Here is a 21187-nt window from a genome sequence, read left to right as displayed (position 1 = left end):
CCCTCTGTCTATCTGTCTGTCTGTCTCTCTCTCTCTTTCTCTGTCTGTCTGCCTCCCTGTCTCCCCTGATTCTGTCTGTCTGTCTCTGTCTCCTTCCGTCCCTCTCTCTGTCTGTCTCTCTTTCTCTCTCTCTGTCTGTCTGTCTCCCTCCCTCTCTCTCTGTCTGTCTCTCCCTGCCTCTCCTGATTCTGTCTGTCTGTCTCTGTCTCTCTTCCTCTCTCCCTCTGTCTGTCTCTGTCTCCCTCCCTCCCTCTCTCTGTCTATCTCTGTCTGTCTGTCTCTTTCTCTGTCTGTCTGCCTCCCTGTCTCCCCTCCCTCTGTCTGTCCTCTGTCTCCCTTTGTCTGTCTCTCCCCCCTCTCACTGTCTCCCTCCCTACGCTGTCTGTCTGTCATCTGTCTCCTGCCTCCCCGATTCTGTCTGTCTCTGTCTCTCTCTCTCTCTCTCTCTCTCACACACACACACACACACACCAGCTAGTGGAAACCTTCTACCTTTGAATAAAAATGTGTCAGTCAGAAAATATTCTACCCAGATACCTCCTGATTTCCCCCTCTCCCCCGGGACTTTAGGATGCATGAGGATCATAATAAATATCACCTCAACCTAAAATCGCTTTTTTTTTTAAAAAAAAAAAAAATCTGCATAGTAACTTCCTCTCCGAGAAGCACATATGCGTGGGGGAAGGGAAACTTCTAATTTGCCCGAAAAGAGGATTGGTATTTTTACAATCACTCATTTGGGGATTTCTGCTTGTTTCCTTTCTGGCATTTATGGTGCCACAGCAAATGTGCGCATGTTATGCCTTGGGCTATCTCAGTTCGTATGCAAAGATGTAGAGACGCCCAAGGGACCAAGAAGGAAGCGGCTGAATTAAGAGAGAGATTTGGCTTCTCTTGATCTTGGAGCAAAGGTCTCCAAACTTGGCAAATTTGTGGACTCCAGCTCCCAGAATTCTATGCTGGCTGGGGAATTCTGGGAGTTGAAGTCCAGACATCTTCAAGTGGCCAAGGTTGAGAAACACTGGACTAGATGACCTATAAGGTCCCTTCCACTTATTCTGTTATTCACGCCAGATCCATCAGCCACAGAAGAAACTTATTTCGGACATAAAGAAACTGAAACGAGAAATTCACGCCAAGAAATAATGGAGGACTCGACATGCGAGTTGTCTTTGGGCATCGGCTGCCTTCACACGATCTCCTCCCCAATTTAGCCAACCACGTTTTGGCGATGCTGATCAGCGCATGGAACGGCACAGAACCCAGCGCCACGTGCAGCCTCACTTCCTCCACCCCGCCGCTTCCGCCCAAGGAGAGCGCACCAATCGGGGAGCCTCGCCTCGCCAACTCGGGCTCTCCATTGGCTAACGTTTCTTCCGCCCGCCTCCGAAAGAGGCGCGGCTTCTGATAGGATGAGGCGGGGACGGCGCTCATTGGCCCCCCGTGCCCTGTCCGCGAGAGCTCGAACGGCGGGCCGTCCATCCTACCGAGGGGGCGGGCCTGAGGGCTGCGCGGATCCCGGAATTGGCCAGAGCAGGCCAGCGGGGGCGGGGAAAAGAGCGAAGAGCTCCCTCAGCCTCCCTCTTTTCGGCTCAGGCGGAGACTCGAGCCAGGCGCTGGGAGCGTGAGGTGGTTTTTTTCGCGCTGCAGCTGAACATCCGGACAACTCCGCCGCCATTATGGTGAAGCTCGCTAAGGTGAGACGCGCGGCCTAGCCTGAGAGGGTGATGGCGGCGGCGGCCTTAAAACAGCCAGGCTATTGAAGGGGCGGGAGGGGGGGTTGACGAGGGCGGGCAACTCCCGCGGCCTTTCGCGCGCGCGCGTGGCGGTTTCTAGGCCTCCCCCCGCGCTCAATCCCGTGAAAGAAAGCCAAGCGGGGACGAGGATAATTAGAAACGGTTTAAGCCCCCCCCTCTTTTTTTTTCTATTCCTTCCCTCGCGCGCTTTGAAGCGCCCACGCGCGCTCGGCGGTCGAACGTTCGCCGGTTTCTAGGCACCCCCCCATCGGACCGGCATTGAGAGAGAGAGAGAGAGAGTGAGCGCGCGCGCCTGCTTGCCGCGAACGGTTTCTAGGCGCCCAGCCTGCCTCGCGCCGCCCGACGTCGCTCCTACTGCGCGCGCGCGCGCAGAGGAAAAAAAAAAAGAAGAGACAGACGAGACCTCCCGTTTCCCGGGCGCGCGGGTTTCCCCCACGCGCGCGCACCCGACCACGTGACAGCGACTCCTTTTCCCGAGAGCACGTGAAGGGGGGGGGGCGGGCGGAAAGCCGCGCTTCCTCGTGGATGGGTGGACAGAGTCGGGGTGGCGGGTTCCCACGTGGTGCCTCCGCGTTGCTTTAGCCCGGCTATGTGGATCTCCCGCCCCCACTTGGGCTTCGGGGGCCCTCCCGATCTGGCCTTAGGCCCGGATGGCTGCCCACGAGGGCCTCGAGTGGGAGATTTCTCCGGGCCCAGTTCTCCCCCCCCTCCTTGGTCATAAACGGGCCTTCCAGTGGGGGGGGGGGGCGCTTATGCACACCCTAACCCAGTGGTTCCCAACTTTTTTTTTTTGGCTATGCCCCACCTAAGCACCTCTAAAATCTGATCTCCCCCCCCCCCCACACACACACACTGATATACAATTCCTACTTTGCTCAAAAAGTGAACACTCAGGCGGAGGAAGCCTAAAAGGCCATTGGCTTGGTTTAAACAAGGTTCCAGTTTGCCCCCATTAAGAAATCAAATCCACCCCCCCTTGTGGGACCTGGGAACCACTGGCCTAACCTTAAGTCAACTTAAAGGGGGGGGGAGTACCCTCGAGGGAGGCTGAATGGTAGGCTTGCCTCGAATTCTGCAATTGAAGCAGGCCCCGGAAAAGGATCCCCTATCCCTGATCCCTAAAGACCTTTTTCTGAGGTGGTGTGTAAAGCATGTGGTCTGCCACATGTCAGGGTGATAGAATAACAGAGCTGTTGAAGGGGCCTTGGAGGTCTTCTAGTCCAGCCCCCTGTTCAAGCAGGTGATCTACACCACTTCAGCTAAATGATTGTGGTCAACTGCTTCTTAAAAGCCTCTAGGGGTGGAGCACCCACAACTTTTATTGATACTTATTGATCAGTTATACTGATTGATTGTTCTGTCAGGAAATTTCTTCTAAGTTGCTTCTCTCCTTGATTTTCATTGAATATTTTGAGCATTTTGGGATTTGTACTTTAAAAACTGAGTGTCTCATGGAACCATTTTGAGATTAAACTTTTTCACACGTCTGCAGTGCATCGTTTTTGTTCTCAACTAAAATTCACAATCCAGTGATTTCTGATCTTTATTTCAGCAGGTTGATTGATACACATGCTGCCAAATAGACACCCAGCCATTTTTCACTAATACTATGAAGCACTTAGATGATTGAAAAAGAAAATAACTTCAGTGGTTTAGATTTTAAGGATGAGGCGGCCCAACAAATTCAAATCATGAAATATCTTTCAAGATAGTATAACAAATAAAACTACCTAATCATTGCACAGTGAAATGCTGATGGAAGACTCATTTATCAACAAATCCAAATACTTACAACTAATTATATGCAATAAATCTACAGGTAGTCTTATCCTGGGATAAACATATTTGCCTTGATTTGTGAAAATCAGTGATGCTGGCTGGAAGTTACAAACCATGGTTGCATATTACACTTAACAGCCATGGGTGATTCACTTTATGGCTGCTGCTGGAATTGACAGTAAGTGGGCCCAGTCACGTTTCGCTTAACTATCACATTGCTTAGCGATGGGAGTTTGCAGTCCCAATTACTCAGTAAGGACTGTAACATCTGGCTAACTGTAGATATTTTAGATCATGTGTGTCCAACCTTTTGGCTTGCTTGGGCCTCATTGAGTCAAGAATTGCCTTGTGCTACCTATAAAATATACACTATATGTATATAAAAATGTAAACTCTACCCAATTTTGTGTGCTTGCAGTTGTCCAGGGTTTCGTGTGGGCCGTGGGCTGGAACCGCCTATTCTAGATGGTGAGAAAAATTAAGACCCCGCGTATTTTTTGTTTCACAGAACGTTAAAAATCAGCCCAAACAAAAGAAAATGACTACCCTTCCCCCAAAGGAAATTGATGACAGTGAAGAAGAAGAGTCATCAGAAGAAGAGGAGAGCAGCGAGGAAGAGGTGAGAACCATTGTGGTGTGGTGTGGTGGTGAAGGTGATGCACTGGGAGCAGAGATCTGAGTTCTGTTTCAGCCTCAGCCATGGAAGTCATTTGGGAGACTCGCTGTGTCTCCCAATTCAATCTTCTGCTCAAGAGGCATTAATGTGACGATAATAAGACAGAGTGCTCTGAACACAACTTTGAGCTCCCAAACGATCTTTGCCTTAAATCACCCATTTCACGTTATATTCGAAACACAGTTGGAATGGAAAGCTGCTCCTGTTTTCATTGTGCCTCCTCCCCATGTAACTTGGAACATATGGAATCTGATAAAAGCACATAGGTAGTTCTCAGGGATCATAAGTGGGGTTGGAAGTCCAGGCATCCACATAGCCTGAAGTAATTTTCCGACTTTTTTTGTGATAGAATAGAATAGAATTTTATTATTTGTATGCCGCCCTTCTCCGGGAGGTCTCAGGGCGGCAAACAATTCAAAGGGGGAAAAAAGGGGAACATAAAAGACAAAATACAAATAATAAAAGTAGGCAACAGTCGCACAACCATACATGTCGAGAGGGGAGGGAACTCATCACCCCCAGGCCTGCCGGCAAAGCCAGGTTTTGACGGCTTTTCGGAAGGCTTGGAGAGAGGTGAGGGTCCGAATCCCTGCGGGGAGTTCGTTCCAAAGGGCCGGAGCTGCCACAGAGAAGGCCCTCCCCCGGGTAATAGCCAGGTGGCATTGGCTGGTAGACGGAACCCGGAGGAGGCCGACCCTGTGCGATCTAACGGGTCTGTGGGAGGTAATTGGCAGCAGGCGGTCTCTCAAGTACCCAGATGGTCTCAGCCCATTTATTTGCTGGAAATCAGCAAAAGTGCCATAGCTGGCAAAAAGCAAACCAACATAAATCGTCATGTGACCACATGCTTCCACAATGGATAACGGTGGTGGTCACGTGGCGGGGGTGATAGGGGGCTTTCCTAGCCATAAACCCCCATTATGTGACCATTGTAAGTTCACACTGTTGCAAAATGGGGTGTTGTCACTCAAGAACTGCCTGTAAATAAAAATATTCAGTTTATATATGGGCGATGACTCTTCCCCAAATGGGATTATGGCTGCACAGTAGCCTTTTCCTGCTGGGCTCTGCTTTTTGACTTAAAAACAACTACTGAAGCTATTTCCTTAGTGGGTTTTAATAGCGATTCCCCTTAACATTGGGGGCTGCTAGGTAGCTCTGCCTATCACAGTCGTGCGTTTCCCCTGCAGATGCTGGCTCCCAAGAAAGCTGCGACCCCAGCAAAAGCAGCTACTCCCAACAAGAAGGCAGCCACTCCCGCGAAGAAGGCGGTAGCCACTCCTGCCAAGAAAGCAGCTGCTCCTCCTCCTCCTGCCAAGAAGACACCAGTCCCTGCCAAAGGGGCCAAAAACGGGAAGAACGCAAAGAAGGAAGAAAGTGAGGAGGAAGAGGATGATGACGAGGAGGACGAGGACGAGGAGGAAGATGATAGTGAGGAAGGTAAATCGGACGGGGTAAACAAGGAGATTGTAAGTGTTGCATATTGCTGTAATAGCAATAGCAGTAGACTTATATACCGCTTCATAGGCCTATCAGGCCTCTCTAAGCGGTTTACAGAGAGTCAGCATATTGCCCCCAACAATCTGGGTCCTCATTTTACCCACCTCGGAAGGATGGAAGGCTGAGTCAACCCTGAGCCGGTGAGATTTGAACCGCTGACCTGCTGATCTAGCAGTAGCCTGCAGTGCTGCATTTAACCACTGCGCCACCTTGGCTCTTTTTATCCAGAGTCCCCTGCAGTTGAGTGGTCAATAGATCCATATACACATATTAAATAAATAAATGATGATACAGATAGTCCTCGACTTTCAACCACCAGGCCAGAATTTCCGTTGCTACGTCAAACATTTGTTAAGTGAGCGAATCCGGCTTTGCCCTTGGCTTTACATGTGGGAGGGTCGCAAAAGGGGATCACGTAACCCCCCAGGGACATGGCAATTGTCGTAAATATGAAACAGTTGAGTGTAAATCGCATGACCACGGTCATAAGTATAAACAAAGTCCCTTTTTCCAGGGCTGTTGTAACTTTGAACGGTCGCTAAACGAGCGGTTGTAAGCCGAGGACTACCTGTATCAATATTCCTTACATTTGGCACTCCCGGGCTACTTGGGCACGTAGAAAGGATCTTCCCCGCTGTACGACTGATCTCAGTAGCGCCCCCCCCCGCCCCCCCGTTTTTTCCTTACTCCCATCATTGCCCCCATCTCGAATGGTATGACTGTTGTGTGTTTTTAAATTATGTATTGTTATGTTTCGTTTTTTATTTTTTGTCTGTACCCCCCCTTCCCCGATTTGAATTGTGAGCCGCCCTGAGTCCCCTTCGGGGGAAAAGGGCGGCATATAAATATAAATGAATGAATGAATGAATTTTCCAAAAGGAGAGTCAATTTATTAAATGTAAGCTGATCGGTTGATTGACTTAAGAACTAATCTAAGTAAACTGCTACAGATGACTCTGAGGAGGAACCTGCTGTGCCGGTGAAGAAAAGGGGAGCCCAAGGACCTCAAAAGAAGCCCACTGCAGCCCCTGTCATCCTGAAGCAACTGGACGAGGACGAAGACGAAGAGGAGGATAGCGAAGATGAAGGTACATCTCCTCGAGGGAAGTGCAGCTTTTACTTAAAAGAGCGAGGTAGCGAAAGCGCAGGGTATAGATCAGAGGTGGGTCGCTCCCAGTTTGGCTCGGATCGGGCGAACCACTAGTGGCGGGAGGCTCCGCCCACCCACCCAGAGGCTTCTCCGCATGCGCCAGAAGCATCACCTGCGCACAAGCGAACCAGTAGTAAAAAAAAAAAAAATGGAAACCCACCACTGGTGTAGATGCCTCCACTCCTTGCAACAAACTCAAGTTCAACTGAGTTGGGTTTAACAAGGAGGAGGGAGAGCAGTTAAACTTAGGAAATTAGCAGAGAGGAAGCAGGCGGGGTTATTGTGAGGAGGGATGTTAGGAAAACATCAGCACAAATGATGAGTTTTGGGACTTAATACTGATCTGGTGATGTCTTCTGCAAGTTCTGATGTGTTGATTCCACTCCTAAGTCCAATTACAGGAGTAGCTCTTAAAAGAGCATTTCTTTTTAATGGTCTGAGTTGAGGGGGATTTTAGAATGGCAGATGACCCTACAGGTAGTCAGTCCTGTGTTGCTACCTTAACCACTCCCATTTTTGCTTCAGCACCTGTGGCAAGAAAGGTGGTACAAAGGGGCAAAACTCAACTTAGCAACAGAAATTGTGGGCTAAATTATGGCCGTAAGTTGAGGGCTTACCTGTACGTTGTTCTGTTTATGGAGATTCCCAGTCATCCACGTCATTGTCCCAAAGGCCTTTTTTTTTTTTCAAGAGGCAAACTGGACTTTTTCCATCGAAGACATTTCGCTTCTCATACAAGAAGCTTCTTCAGCTCTAACTGGATGGTAAGAAATAGAAGGATGTATATTCCTGTAAGCATGTATGGGACGCAGTGGCTAAGATGCTGAGCTTGTCAACCAGAAAGGTCGGCGGTTCAAATCCCCAGCGCCACGTAACAGAGTGAGCTCCCATTATGTGTCCCAGCTTCTGCCAACCTAGCAGTTCGAAAGCACATAAAATTGCAAGTAGAAAATAGGGACCACCTTTGGTGGGAAGGGAACAGTGTTCTGTGAGCCTTAGGCGTTGAGTCATGCTGGCCACATGACCACGGAGACGTCTTTGGCTGGCTCTTCGGCTTTGAAACGGAAATGCGCATCTCCCCCTAGAGTCAGGAACGACTAGCACATATGCGCAAGGGGAACCTTCACCTTTACTAAGTACAAAAAAGTATAAATCCTTCCATTCCCCACCATCCAATCAGAGTTGAAGAAGCTTGGATAAGAAGGAAAACATCTTCAATGGAGAACCCGAAAGTCCAGTTGCCTCTTGAAAAAAAACACCTTTGGGACTTGCCTCTTTACATTGATTAGGACTAGTAGAGCATTTTCAGTAGAGGAGGGGGGGAGGTTAGTCCGAAGATGCCAGGGAGATGAAGAGAAGGTGGTTCTTGGGAGTTTGTCTTGGGCCAACACCTTCGGACCGCGGGAGTGACTCAGGGTGGCTCTCCTGTTACGGCTTTAGAGTCCGAAGATGAGCCCATGGAAATCACTCCGGCAAAAGGAAAGAAAGCTGTTCCGGCTAAAGCAACCCCTGCCAAGGCAGCCGCAGCAAAGGAGGATTCGGAGGAAGAAGATGAAGACTCCGAGGAGGAGGAGGACGAGGAGGAGGAAGGGGATGAAGAGGAAGACGACGAGGATGACGACGAGGATGAAGGTGAGTTAACCTGTTCCGCTGCTCTTGCATTAGGCCCAAGGTGGGTTCACTTTTCACCGTAGGGTCCCAAAGCTGGAAATGATGACTTCTCGCTGAACTGATGTGGTGCAAAATCACACATGAGCAAATCCTCAAGATAGTCAAGTCCTGATCCAGCGTTAACTTTGGGGCACTCTTTTGTCTCGCAGTCTTTTTCCCCCCCTGTATATGCATATTTTTTTTAAAATCTGTTTCCCCTTTTACTCCCCAGACGCTCTTCCCGGAAAACGCAAGAAGGAATTAGCCAAGCAAAAAGGTGGCCCAGATGCCAAGAAGAAGAAAACGGAAGGTGAAGGCAAGGCCTCCCAACAAAATTGCTAATAATTACTTCTCTCGCCACGTCTCCTAACTTGGCTTCGAATAATTTAATCATCCAATACTGAAAATTTCAAATAGGTGATAAGATAGTTTAAGTTCAGGAACAGCGATTAGATTTTAGGCTTATATATACTGCCCCGTAGCCCTTTACAGCAGTGTTTCTCAACCTTGGCAACTTGAAGACATCCGGACTTCAACTCCCAGAATTCCCCAGCCAGCGAATGCTGGCTGGGGAATTCTGGGAGTTGAAGTCCGGACGTCTTCAAGTTGCCAAGGTTGAGAAACACTGCTTTACAGCACTCTCTGGGCAGCTTACAGTGGAAAAGCATCATTTGCTTATTGTCCCCAACAATCCTCATTCCACCGACCTCGGATGGTTGGAACCTTAAGCCCCATCAGGATCAAACTCCGGGCAGTGGGCAGAGTCAACCTGCAACACTGCACTATGACCCCTGCGCCATCAGGGCTCCTGTAAAGGTAGCAGGGCGAAGCCAATCATTAAGATCTCGTTAGTCTGCCCCCAGAATATGAATTACTATCTCTAACCTGTGAGCCACGGCCCATTACCAAGCCACAGCCTATTTGCAACTGGGCCACGTGAGTGATTGTTGCGTGCCCGCAGATCCCTACTCACATTGTGGGGACTCGGGGGTCCCACTTGTGCGAGCGTTGCGGGCACTCGCACAAAGCAACAGGGCCTCGCACACGTACTTGTCCTTTCCAGAAAACCATCCCCTCCCTCCCCCCTGCTCCGGCCACCAAGACCAGAAAGGTTGGGGAGTTCTGCCTTAAGAGGATAATCCAGGTAGTCCTTAAATTACTACAGTTCATTTGGTGACTGTTTGAAGTTATAACAACACTGGAAAAAGGGACTTATGGCCATTTTTCACATTTATGACCATAGCAGCATCCCCAGGGGACACGTGATTTGCATTCAGAGGCTTGGCAACTGACTCACACTTACGATGGTAGAGAGCCGAGGTGGCGCAGTGGTTAAATGCAGCACTGCAGGCTACTTCAGCTGACTGCAGTTCTGCAGTTCGGCTGTTCAAATCTCACCGGCTCAGGGTTGACTCAGCCTTCCATCCTTCCGAGGTGGGTAAAATGAGGACCCGGATTGTTGTTGGGGGCGATATGCTGACTCTGTAAACCGCTTAGAGAGGGCTGAAAGCCCTATGAAGCGGTATATAAGTCTTAACTGCTACTGTCTGGGGGGGTGGGGGGGTCATGTGCTCCCCTTTGGTGACCTTTTGACAAGCAGAAATAGTTGGGAAGCAGATTCACTTAACAACTGCAATGAATTCACTTAATAAATGTGGAAAGAAAAGTCGTAAAATGGGTCAAAATCACTCATTCTGGTCTCGGATACAGTGGTAAGTTGAGGACTACCAATAGTTCTGCATTACTATCCTACTTTTCCCAAAAATTGCAATTGAATGTATAAGAGAGGCCTAAGTAGCAAGGAACTGAGGGTTAGGTGGTTGTTGTTTTTTAACTTTCCGTGCATCTTTCCACCAGCACTTCCTGCTGATCCTGGGAATAATTTACCAGATGTCTTAAATCTCTCCTTTTCCTTTGCAGAGGCTGCCTTCTCTCTCTTTATGAGTAATCTCAATGCAAGCAAGAACTTCGAAGAGCTCAAGGCTGCCATCAGAGATTTCTTTGCCAAAAAGGACCTTCAAGTCCAAGAAGTCAGAATTGGCAATTCAAAGTAAGAACTTCACTAGGTTGGAAATATGAGGCGAGGGGGGAGGAAAGGGAGATTTTTCTTTCTAAAAAATATATATAAAAGAATTTAACTTTAAAGCTACTTTCCCAACCTCGTGGATCCTAGAAAGAGGGGATCGTACCTTGGGATTTGTAGACATTCAATTGCTGAATGAAAAATTGTTTATATATTTGTAAAAGCCACAAACTTTATGGGAGATGGCTAATCCAAGCCGAAAATAAGATGGCAGCTTACCAAAGAGTACAAAACTAATAAAAACGAGAAATGTGTTGGGACTGGGTTAGAGGTGAAAATGGACCTACAGTTATAGTTGATTGTAAACTGAACATGAGTGAATGGTACATTAATGGCTGCTTTCAAAGGCTAATACAGTTTAGGCTGTATCCATAAAACACACCTCCCAAATAATGAGAAATAATGATTTCATTATATTCTGCAGACGGCCAGAATCATAGAATCCTAAGGCTGGAAGGGATCCTGGAGGTCTTCTAGTCCAGCCCCTGCCCAAGGCGGGAGTCCTTATACCATCCTGGCCAAATGATCGCTCAGTCTTTTCTTGAAAACCTTCAGCAATGGAATGCCCAACAACTCTTGGGAGGCAAACTGTCCCATTCTCACTTGTTAGAAAATTCCTCTTTAGTTCCAGGTAGCATCTGATGAGTTTTCACCCATTGCTTCTTGACCTGCCCTTGGGTGCTTTGGAGAATAAATCAACCACTACTTCTCTGTGACAGCCATGCGAGCACTAGAAGAGAGCGATCATGTATTGTCCCCCCCTCCCTCATTCCTTGTTAGAGCAGACATATCTTCCTTAGCTGTTCATCACATGGTTTAGCCTCCAGATTCCTGATCATCTTTGTTTCATTTCTCTGTACTCTCCCTAGAGCTTCAGCATCTTTTTTGTATGGTACAGTCCTGGGGCCTCATTGCAAATTTGTCTTTCATAATTGGGATGTTTCTGTGTTTATACAGATGCTATGTCCCTTTTGAAAGTGTCTCGCTTGTTGATGGGGTAATCTGGGAATGGAGCTTTGAGTAAAGGAGCAGGCATTGAACAAATGAGTGGGCCAATGAGAGAGCCATCCTGTAGCCCCACCACCACCACTTGTGTACAAGAGACAATAAATGACGCTGCATGTTATGGCAAAGCTGCTAAGATAATCTTGGTTTGATTGCTCTCCCGAGTTTATGAATTAATGTGTGTACCTTACAGTCTCTTGAATCCTGCCAGCATTCAGATTTAGGAATACTGTTTTAAATGCTATGAGCTTCTATTAATGATAACAATAGCACTTAGACTTACATACTGCTTTACAGCCCTCTCTAAGCGGTTTACAGAGTCAGCCTCTCCCCCCCCCCCCCCCCAACAATCTGGCTCCGCATTTTACCCACCTCAGAAGGACGGAAGGCTGAGGCAACCTTGTGCCTTGGTGAGATTTGACCGGCCAAAATTGCAGGCAGCCGGCAGTCAGCAGAAGTGGCCTGCAGTACTGCACTCTAACCACTGCGCCACCACGGCTCATCATAGCATTCTGAAGGCTTCCTGATTTAGCAGTATGAATACATGAGTACATGTTTTGCCTCGACAAGCCTCAAGGACTTTTTCACAAAATTTCCGAGCTGATTGCTTTACTTGGTTTGAATGGCTGCTCAGGAATTGCATTTCGCTGCATTTCAGAAGGCAAAAAACAATTCCACTTGGATCTGCTTGGTTTAGTTTTGGTGGGTTCATGCTTGCATTCTGCCCAATCTCTTGTGTGCCCCTTTTGTGGAGATGGGGTACATTTAGAAGTGTATGGTCTGGTAAGATACAGTAGGTATGTGGGTATGTGTATATTGTGGGGTGTAGGTGCATATTGTGGCCTGGTGAAGATTTTTTGTGTCTTATCTCTTTAGCACTTCAAGTAATTAATAGACCATTTCAAACAACAAGAATGATGCAACTAAATAACAAAAGGGAGGGGGGGGAGTCATCTCAGTAAAGATCCAGCTATAAGACTGAAAATTTTTCCTCTTGTCATGCAGGAAGTTTGGCTATGTAGATTTCTCCTCTGAAGCCGAACTGGATAAAGCCCTCAAATTAAATGGGAAAAAACTGATGGGCCTGGAAACGAAACTAGAAAAAGCAAAGAGTAAAGAGAGCCTGTGGGAGAATAAAAAAGGTGAGTAATATTAGACTTCCACATGTTTTGTTTGGCAGCACTTTATATATACGCCATGTCCCTGACGCAGCAATTAAGGCTATAGTAATTAAGGCATCAGGTGAAAAACTGGGAGAAGGTGAGTTCTAGTCTTACCTTGGTCGCTGGATGACCTTAAAGCCAATCACATTCTAGGGGGGGGAGAGGAGGAGGAGGAGGGAGGCAAGGGCAACCACTTCTTACAAAATGTTGTCAAGGTAACTGCAGGGGCCGTCCGGGCAGTTGCTAACAGGCAAACACCAAAGGTGTGTCTACAACTGAAAGACATACACGTAAGGCTAGTTAACTATTCAGTATTCCTCCAAAAGCTTTTTATGAAAGCAGGTCCTCCCCTCGTGTGCCAGATTAGAGCTGAAGTTCAACTCTAAAAAGACCAGGAAAATATATTCACCAGGCCGGAAAATTTATCTTTCCAGCCCAGTGATGCCTATTCTGATAGCCACTAGGCCTTGAAGAACTCCATGGGTGTCCAGCTGAAGTCTCTGTATGGTTGTGGGGCCAGGTTTTTCCTCTTAATCAGTTGCGCTTTTGATTGGCTGGTTGGCCAGCAGTGTGCAAGTGAAATTGTGTAATACGTGGGTGTGTGTGTGTGTTTTTTTCTCCTAGAGAGAGAAGCCAGGACCATTTTCGTGAAGAACCTTGCTTACAGTGTCACCCAGGAGGAGCTGCATGCCGCATTTGAGGAAGCCGTCGAGGTCAGGCTGGTGTCCAAGGATGGGAATAGCAAAGGGTACGTTGCTCTGAAGAACCCCAGTAGAGTTTTTATCTCTTTGCAATAAGATTTGTGCCGCTTTCCCTTTTTAAAGGGATTCTGTCGTTGTAATCGCATCCCTGTAACAAAGAAAGTCTTTGTTTTTTAAAATCTCCCGTGTAGATGTCATCTATTTTGAAGTCCTTGTGCCTATTCGGCTAAAGCAGTGTTTCTCAACCTTGGCAACTTGAAGATGTCTGGATTGCAACTCCCAGAATTCCCCAGCCAGCGAATGCTGGCTGGGGAATTCTGGGAGTTGAAGTCCAGACATCTTCAAGTTGCCAAGGTTGAGAAACACTGGGCTAAAGATTAACTCTGCAAAAACAAGCTAGGAGAGAAACAGCACCACCGGCAAATTTAACTAGTCATGAATTTGTACCAAAATGAACATTTATTTATTTAGCATATGACATAGAGCACACATATAGCAGTAATAAAATTATATGGAACAATCAGATTATAATAAAGTACATTTATGATAGAAATATGTACTCAGTGTTGTAAGGTTTGGAGAATTCAAGGAATTATACATTAGTTATAGGTTACGTTTTAAAATACGTTGATTTGTAAGTGTTCTATATATTCATATCTAGGCCAAAATGAAAAAAAAAAGTGCAGGGGAACCCCCCTCCCCCCCCAATTACCCTATTGGTTGAATTAGTTAATAAAAGCCAAACCTGAAGGAATGGACTGAATTAACAACTTCTCTGGGAAGCTAGCTAGGAATAAAGATAATCCTTGACTTATAACAGTACGCTTAGTGACCAAAGTTTTACAATGGCAGTGGGAAAAAGGGACTTTTTCATACTTGCAACCGCTGCAGCTTTCCCGTGACCGTGTGATCAAAATTTAGATGCTTGGCAACTGACTCATACCTATGACGGTTGCGGTGTCCCCTTTTGCGACCTTCCAAGAAGCAAAGTCAGTGGGGAAGCCGGATTCACTGAACGACCGTGTTACTAACTTGACAGTTGTGATGATTCACTTAACAACAGTGGCAAGGAAGGTCACGAAAGGAGGCAAAATTCCCTTGATTGATGTCTCACTTAGCTACAGCAATTTTTGGGCTCGGTTGTGGTCGCAAGCCGAGGACGAGCGGTATGAGAGGCCAAGCAGCCTGTCGGAATGGCTTCTCAAACAAACCTTGGGTAAAAGCCGTAACGCGGCTCCCTCCCTTTCATTCCAGGATTGCCTACATCGAATTCAAAAGCGAGGCCGATGCGGAGAAAGCTCTGGAGAAGCAGGGGATGGAGATCGACGGCCGTCCCATTGTCCTTGACTACGTAGGTGAAAAGAGCCAGCAGGATAGCAGGAAACCCGGCAAGGGAGCCCCCTCAGGTAAGCTCCCAGGTGGATCCACTTGGGGTGACGAAAACCGTCTCTCTGCTGCAGAGAGGCCTCCAGAATTAACCAGGCATGGAGACGTTTTTGTTCTCGTTAACACAAGAACTCTTGGTTTAGCAACAGCACTTAAGACTTAAATTCCGTTTCGTGGTGCTTTTACCGCCCTCTCTAAGTGGTTTACAGAGTCAGCCTCTTGCCCCCAACAGTCTGGGTCCTCGTTTTACCCACCTTCGGAAGGTTGGAAGGCCCAGTCAACCTTGAGCCGGTCAGGATCGAACTGCTGGTAGTTGGCAGTCAGCAGAATTAGCCTGCAGTACTGCATATCGATTCACTGTACAGTCAGTCCTCATTTAGCAACCATTCACAGTTTCAACCACGATGGAAAAAAATCCATCCTTCCAGTTCTTGCATCTACCGTATTTTTCAAAGTATAAGACGCACCAAGGTTATGAAGAGGCAATTTTTTAAAAAAAAAGTTTTTGCACTCTGCAAACCTCCCAAAAATGGCCCGTTTTTTGCAAAAATGGGCCCGTTTCCCCCCACAAAAAAAAAACAAATAGCCTTTAGAGGGCTTGCACAGTGCTCCCCCCAAAACGAGCAAAAACTGGCCCATTTTTTGTCAAAAAAAAAAGCATGCATAGACTTTAGGAGGCTTTTAGAGCAAGGCTCATTTTTCACTCATGTCTGCCCTCCCCAGCCCTCAGGAGCTCTCTGGAAGCCTCCTAAAGGCTCTGCATGGCCATTTTTGCGAAGGGGGTGGGGTTTCGGGAGGCAAAAAATGCTGTATTCAGTGTATAAGACACACCCAGATTTTCAGACTCTTTTGAGGGAAAAAAGGTGCGTCTTATACTCCAAAGAATTCAGTAAACCTTTGCAAGTCTAATGCCAAAGTAAGATCAAAATGAGCCCCAGTAGTTAAGCTGCAGAACAGCAACCAAACTCAAGAGTTTGAGCCTGACCGGCTCAAGGTTGACTCAGCCTTCCATCCTTCTCAGGTCGGTAAACTGAGGACCCAGATTGTTGGGGGCAAGATGCAAAAAATGCTTCTGCGTTGTTTAACCTTAACCACCCAGAGAAGTCTGTAAAGCGTCCATAAGCCTGAGTGCTAGTGCTAAAAAAGCAGGGTGGTTTCACTTAGTGACCACTTGAGGAACAACCGAGTCGCCATTGCAGTTGTGTCTGAAGCGAAGATTGCCTGTGTTCATTCTCAATTGGACGTGTGGGTTTTTGCACAGGGGGAGAATCCAAAACGCTGGTGGTGAACAATCTGTCTTACGATGCGACCGAGGAAAGCCTCCAGGAGGTCTTTGAGAAAGCTTCGGCCATCAGGATTCCCCAGAACAACCAGGGACGGCCCAAGGGGTGAGTAGGAGCCGAGATGAGCTGCCGCCCCCAGGCGGAAGGGAGGGGCTGGCCATAGAGGGGAGGGGAGGGGAGGTTCCTCTGGTGACCCCCTGCTTCTCTTGGGACAGGTATGCCTTCGTCGACTTCGCCACCGCCGAGGAGGCAAAGGAAGCCATGAACTCCTGCAACAACACAGAGATCGAAGGCCGCACAATCAGACTAGAATTCAGCAACTCTGGCGGACAGAACAGAAATACCAACGTTAAAGGAGGCTTCAGTCGTAAGTAAAACCCTGCTTAACCCACCTGGAGCATGAAAGGGGGGCCCTTCATTTCTCTCCGGGCCGGTGCTGATTATAGATGCACGCTGGCCTAAAAGACACTGGAGAAGGTTGGTTCTCCCACAGTTCAAGTCCCACTGCCTGTCCTCCCCCCGGGTCTCTGGAGGCAGGTAGTTAACCGTCCGGTCGACCAAATCCTCCAATGCCCCAGGGGCCTGGGACAGCATTGTCCTCAGCCCCTGGCCTTTCTAAATATTAATAACAGATTAACAGCGTTGGAAGGGACCTTGGGAAGTCATCTAGTCCAACCCACCACCCAAGCAGGAGACCCTACACCATTTCTGACCGATGGCAGCCCAGTCTCTTCTCTTAGAGCTTCCAGCGATGAAGCTCCCACGACTTCCGAAGGAAACTTTGGTTCCATTGGTGCCACAAAATGTCTCCTTATTTCCAGGTTGAATCTCTCCTTGATCAGTTTCCATCCATTTTTCCTTCTCTGGCTTTTGGGTGCTTTGGAGAATAGCTTGGCCTTCTCCTCTCTGGGGCAGCCCCTCAAATATTGGAAGATGCTCTCCTGTCTCCCCTGGTCCTTCTCTTCCCTAGATTAGCCATGTCTCTCTCTTTTCTTTTTTATTATTTTTTCTTTCCTTCCATCCCTCCCTCCCTTCCACTTTCTTTTTCTTTCTATTTCTTGTCCTTTGGAGAATAGCTTGACCTCTTCCTCTCTGTGGCAGCCCCTCAAATTTTGGAAGATGCTCACATGTCTCCCCTGGTCCTTCTCTTCACTAGACTAGCCAGGCCCAGTTCCTGTACCCGTTCATCGTATTTTTTAGCCTCCAGTCCCCTCATTGTCCTGGTTGCTCCTCTCTGCACTCCTTTTACAGAGTCTCAGCATCTTTTTGATAGTGTGACATGCCAGAGGAGACGTTCCATCCCCATCGGACATTCCCGCTCCCAGCCTCTCCTCCAAACTGGGCTCCGATGGGGCCTTGGCCCAGGGCTCCTTTTCCCTTCCTTTCACCAGTACTGATTCCCGGCATTTCCTCCTGTCATTCAGAGCAAAGCAAAACCCTGTTTGTCAAAGGGCTGTCAGAGGAAACCACCGAAGAGACATTGAGAGAATCCTTCGACAGCTGCATCGGGGCCAGAATAGTGACCGACAGGGACACCGGCTCCTCCAAAGGGTAGGTGCAGCGGGACACGCGAGGCGGGCGGGGGACACGTGACGCCAACCGCTAGCTGCCCTCAACCAAGAGGCCTTCTTCTCCATTCCGACTTAAAAGCCAGAAACGGCTTTTCCTTCTCAATGAGCTCCGTCCTGCCGTGCTCTCAGTGGCAGGCCATGGATTCGCACGAGAAGAAGAGTAAAGCCCCCCAGCCCTGACACCCCCCCGAGTCTCTCCAACTCCTTTGGGTGAATTGACTGTCATGGCTGCGGGACAATGCACAGCTTGGCAGGAGGGAAACTCCTAGGGATTTTGGCCCACAATCCCTGGGTCTGGCTGGGCCCCTGAGCTCCAATAAAGCACCCACCTCCCCCGGTGATTCCTTTCTGGGGAGAACTCGGTTACAGGTAGTCCTCGACTTAATGGCCGCAATCGAGCCCAACCTTTATGTTGCCTTTAAGTGAGAAATTTGGTTTGACCCATTTTACGACTTTGCTTGCCCCGTTTTGTAAGTGAATCACTGCTGCGGTTGTTAAGTGAATAATACCGTTTGTTAAATGATTTCTGGTTGCCCCGTTGACTTTCCTTGTCAGAAGGTCTCAAAAGGGGATCACGTGACTCCAGGACACTGTGACGGTCAGAAATATGGACCCGTTGTCAAGTCCAGGACTTCCCCGTACAGGAAATCCTCGACTTAACGTTTCATTTAGTGTCCATTCGAAGTTAACAATGGCACTGAAAAAAGTGACTTGTGGCCATTTTTTTCACACTTAAGACCATTGCAACAACCCCAAGAACAGGTGATCAAAATTCGGATCCTTGGCCACCGACTCATTTATGACGGTTTCAATCTCCCGGCCTCACGTGGTCCCCTTTTGTGACCGTCCGACAAGCAGAATCAATGGGGAAGCCAGATTCCTTTCATAGCCGTGTTACTAAAAGCACTAAGGTCATAAAATGAGGGAAAACTCACTGAAATACGTTTCACAATAGAAATGCTGGGCTCAATTGTGGCCGTAAGACGAGGATTACCTGCAGTCGCATTGCTGTTCTAGTTGGTCTCCATGGGTTCCTGGCCTTCAGGACAACAATTGAAGAACAACAACAACTTGCCCCTCTCAGGGGTGTGTGTGTGTGTCTGTTTCCTGCCCTGACTTGACCCTCCCTCCCTCTCTCTCTCTCTCTCAGCTTTGGCTTTGTGGACTTCAGCTCCACCGAAGATGCCAAAGCCGCCAAGGAAGCCATGGAGGACGGAGAGATCGATGGAAACAAAGTGACCCTCGATTTTGCCAAGCCCAAGGGGGCCACTCCCCGCGGGGGAGGCGGCGGAGGAGGAGGCTTCGGCCGGGGCAGCAGAGGCGGACGCGGCGGCAGAGGAGGCTTTGGGGGCCGGGGAGGAGGCAGAGGCTTCGGAGGTGAGTATCCTTCACTCTTGCGCGATTCAGTGATACGTAGCTACCCTCGACATGTATTCATTCATTTAGCGACCGTTTGAAGTTACAGCGGTCCCGAAAAGAACAACAGACAACCAGTCCTCGCACTTCCCAACTGTCGCACCATCCCCGTGATCACATGATCAAAATTGGGTCGTTTGGTTGCCGGCCTGTGTTTACGACCGTTGCAGCGTCCTGGGTTAGTGGCCACCATTTGCAACCTCCCCCAGCTGCCCTCCCAACAAGCTCCACGGGGGAAGTTGTATTCACTTTAACAATTGCAGTGACCCACTTAACAACCGTGGCTGTTAGATTCAACGGATAGTTAGGGCAACAGAAAAAAAAACAATTGCGATCACCTCCCTTCCACCGAGGACAAAAGGGCAGAGAAAATATCTACGGATCCCCTCGCACTCAGGACATAAAACTCTTTCAGCTCCTCCCCTCTGGACTCCTCCGCTCTACGCACCTCACACCACAACAACTAGACACGGGGAGAGTTTTTTTTTCCCTTGGAGCCGTCACTGCTAAACACCTAATTCCCACAGCTCTTGCCTTACCCTCTCCCTAAGGATATCTACTCATGTAGTAGAGCCGTGTTGTTATCCTTCTCATCTTTCCTATTAAATTTTTTCCTACTGGTCTCTTATGATTATATCACTTGTTTGTATCTACACTGAGAGCTTCTTCACTGGAGACAAATTCCTTGTGTGTCCAATCGAGGCCCATAAAGAATATTCAACATACTATTCTTTTCTATTTCTATTTTCTGTTTTTTGTGTTCTATGCTTTCGTTTCCATTCTTTCATTTCTCTTACGATTTGTTCTGTTCTGTTTGTTCTTTTCTGGTCATCCTGTTCTATTCTTCCTGTTCTATTCTATTTGTTCTGTTCATGCTTTCTGTTCTGTTTCTCCTGTTCTTTCTATTTCGTTTCATTCTATTCTTTCTGTTCTATTTCGCTTCTATTCTATTCATACTCTATGCTTTCTGTTCTTTCATTTCTATTATTCCTATTTGTTCTGTTCTTTCTGGTCTAATCTACATTCTAATGGGTCACAATTCTCTTTAACACCCACTTTGCTCAGCAACAGAAATCTTAGTCCCAATCGTGGTCCTGATTGGAGCACCACCTGTAGCTTTGAAGGTTGTCCAAAATTTAACCCGCCCTCCTTTCTTCCTTCCTTCCTTCCTTCCTTCGTCCTTCCAGGCAGAGGCGGTGGCTTCAGGGGAGGCCGAGGAGGAGGCGGTGACCACAAACCACAAGGGAAAAAGATCAAGTTTGACGACTGAAGGCGGCGTGCGCGTTCCTTTGCATCCGAAAGGACTCTGGGGTTTTAATTGGGTCACCTTGAAATGACAGAGCCTTCCGAGGACATTCCAAGAACACGCCACAGTCCCCGGGGGGCTCCTCCGTGGGCTCCCCTCCACAAAGAAAACAGCCAATCGACTGCCTGTGGCCGCCGCGCATAAGAACTTTTTAAAAAGCAACAAGAAATGTGGGAGTTGACCCTGTGTCCATGTATTTCCCCCCCCTGAATTTATAACGTTTTACCCATGTACAAAAATTTAACTTCCTTATACATTTCTGTAGGCTTTTTCTTGGTTTTTCTCCCCCCCCCCCCCATCCCTTGCTGTAAAAATGCAAAAATGTTTTATCATTTGTGTCTCGGCAAACTGTCTAGGACAGATTAAAGGGCCTAAATGGAGTCTGGTGTGTGTTTGTCTCCTGGGCTCGGGCAATTTTAAAGCCACTGGCGCGGTGCAATCGTGCTATGCCTACCTTGGATTTACTCAGACATTTGGCTCCAACGAAGGAGGAGAATTGTAGCTCAGGGTTGACAGGAGGGTGGGGGGGGGGTCCTTGGTGCTCTCTGAGCTTGGTGGTTTTCTTGCAGACCTTTCATTACCCAACTAGGTAACGTCATCAGGGCTAGGATGGGGATTTGCAAAGAGGAGGAGGAGAGAGAACTTGGTGGGCTTGTGGTTTTTTTTTTGCAGACGTTTCATTACCCAACTAGGTAACACGTTCATACTGGCATGACGTTACCTAGTTTGCGTAATGAAACACCTAGAACAGTGTTTCTCAA

At 48.0% G+C, this 21187-nt stretch overlaps 1 protein-coding gene and 2 non-coding genes across 4 annotated transcripts; all 3 read left to right on the top strand.

The window, feature by feature from the left end:
• The first annotated feature begins 1580 nt into the window (after positions 1-1580).
• Positions 1581-20806, top strand: NUCLEOLIN (nucleolin multifunctional protein). Of its 2 annotated transcripts, none has more exons than XM_087725064.1 (15): positions 1581-1697; positions 4045-4155; positions 5403-5652; positions 6663-6800; positions 8303-8494; positions 8745-8828; positions 10433-10562; positions 12606-12742; positions 13388-13511; positions 14719-14870; positions 16112-16238; positions 16349-16500; positions 17558-17684; positions 18855-19081; positions 20308-20806. In XM_087725064.1, exons 1-15 carry the CDS (start codon positions 1680-1682, stop codon positions 20388-20390), a joined length of 2052 nt encoding a protein of 683 aa, XP_087581190.1. In that variant the 5' UTR covers positions 1581-1679; the 3' UTR covers positions 20391-20806. The 2 variants fall into 2 exon arrangements, with proteins under 2 accessions (XP_087581190.1, XP_087581189.1); XM_087725063.1 differs by having other exon boundaries at positions 1658-1697; positions 8745-8822.
• Positions 7171-7236, top strand: LOC148043430 (small nucleolar RNA SNORD82). Its single transcript, XR_015698108.1, has one exon. It is a non-coding gene; the product is annotated as a small nucleolar RNA SNORD82 (small nucleolar RNA).
• LOC148043429 (small nucleolar RNA SNORD20) lies at positions 8568-8650 on the top strand. Its single transcript, XR_015698110.1, has one exon. It is a non-coding gene; the product is annotated as a small nucleolar RNA SNORD20 (small nucleolar RNA).
• Positions 20807-21187: the final 381 nt, after the last annotated feature.

The sequence above is a fragment of the Thamnophis sirtalis genome, unplaced genomic scaffold, assembly GCF_051295495.1.
Source record: "Thamnophis sirtalis isolate CommonGarterSnake01/CBP01778 unplaced genomic scaffold, rThaSir2_p1.2 scaffold_11, whole genome shotgun sequence".
Lineage (NCBI taxonomy): Eukaryota > Metazoa > Chordata > Lepidosauria > Squamata > Natricidae > Thamnophis > Thamnophis sirtalis.
This window is presented reverse-complemented; position numbering and strand designations above follow the sequence as displayed.

Coding starts and splice junctions, on each gene's coding strand:
- NUCLEOLIN (XM_087725064.1), top strand. Junction 6,801..8,302: donor GGAGGATAGCGAAGATGAAG/GTACATCTCCTC, acceptor TTACGGCTTTAG/AGTCCGAAGATGAGCCCATG. Junction 12,743..13,387: donor CCTGTGGGAGAATAAAAAAG/GTGAGTAATATT, acceptor TTTTTCTCCTAG/AGAGAGAAGCCAGGACCATT.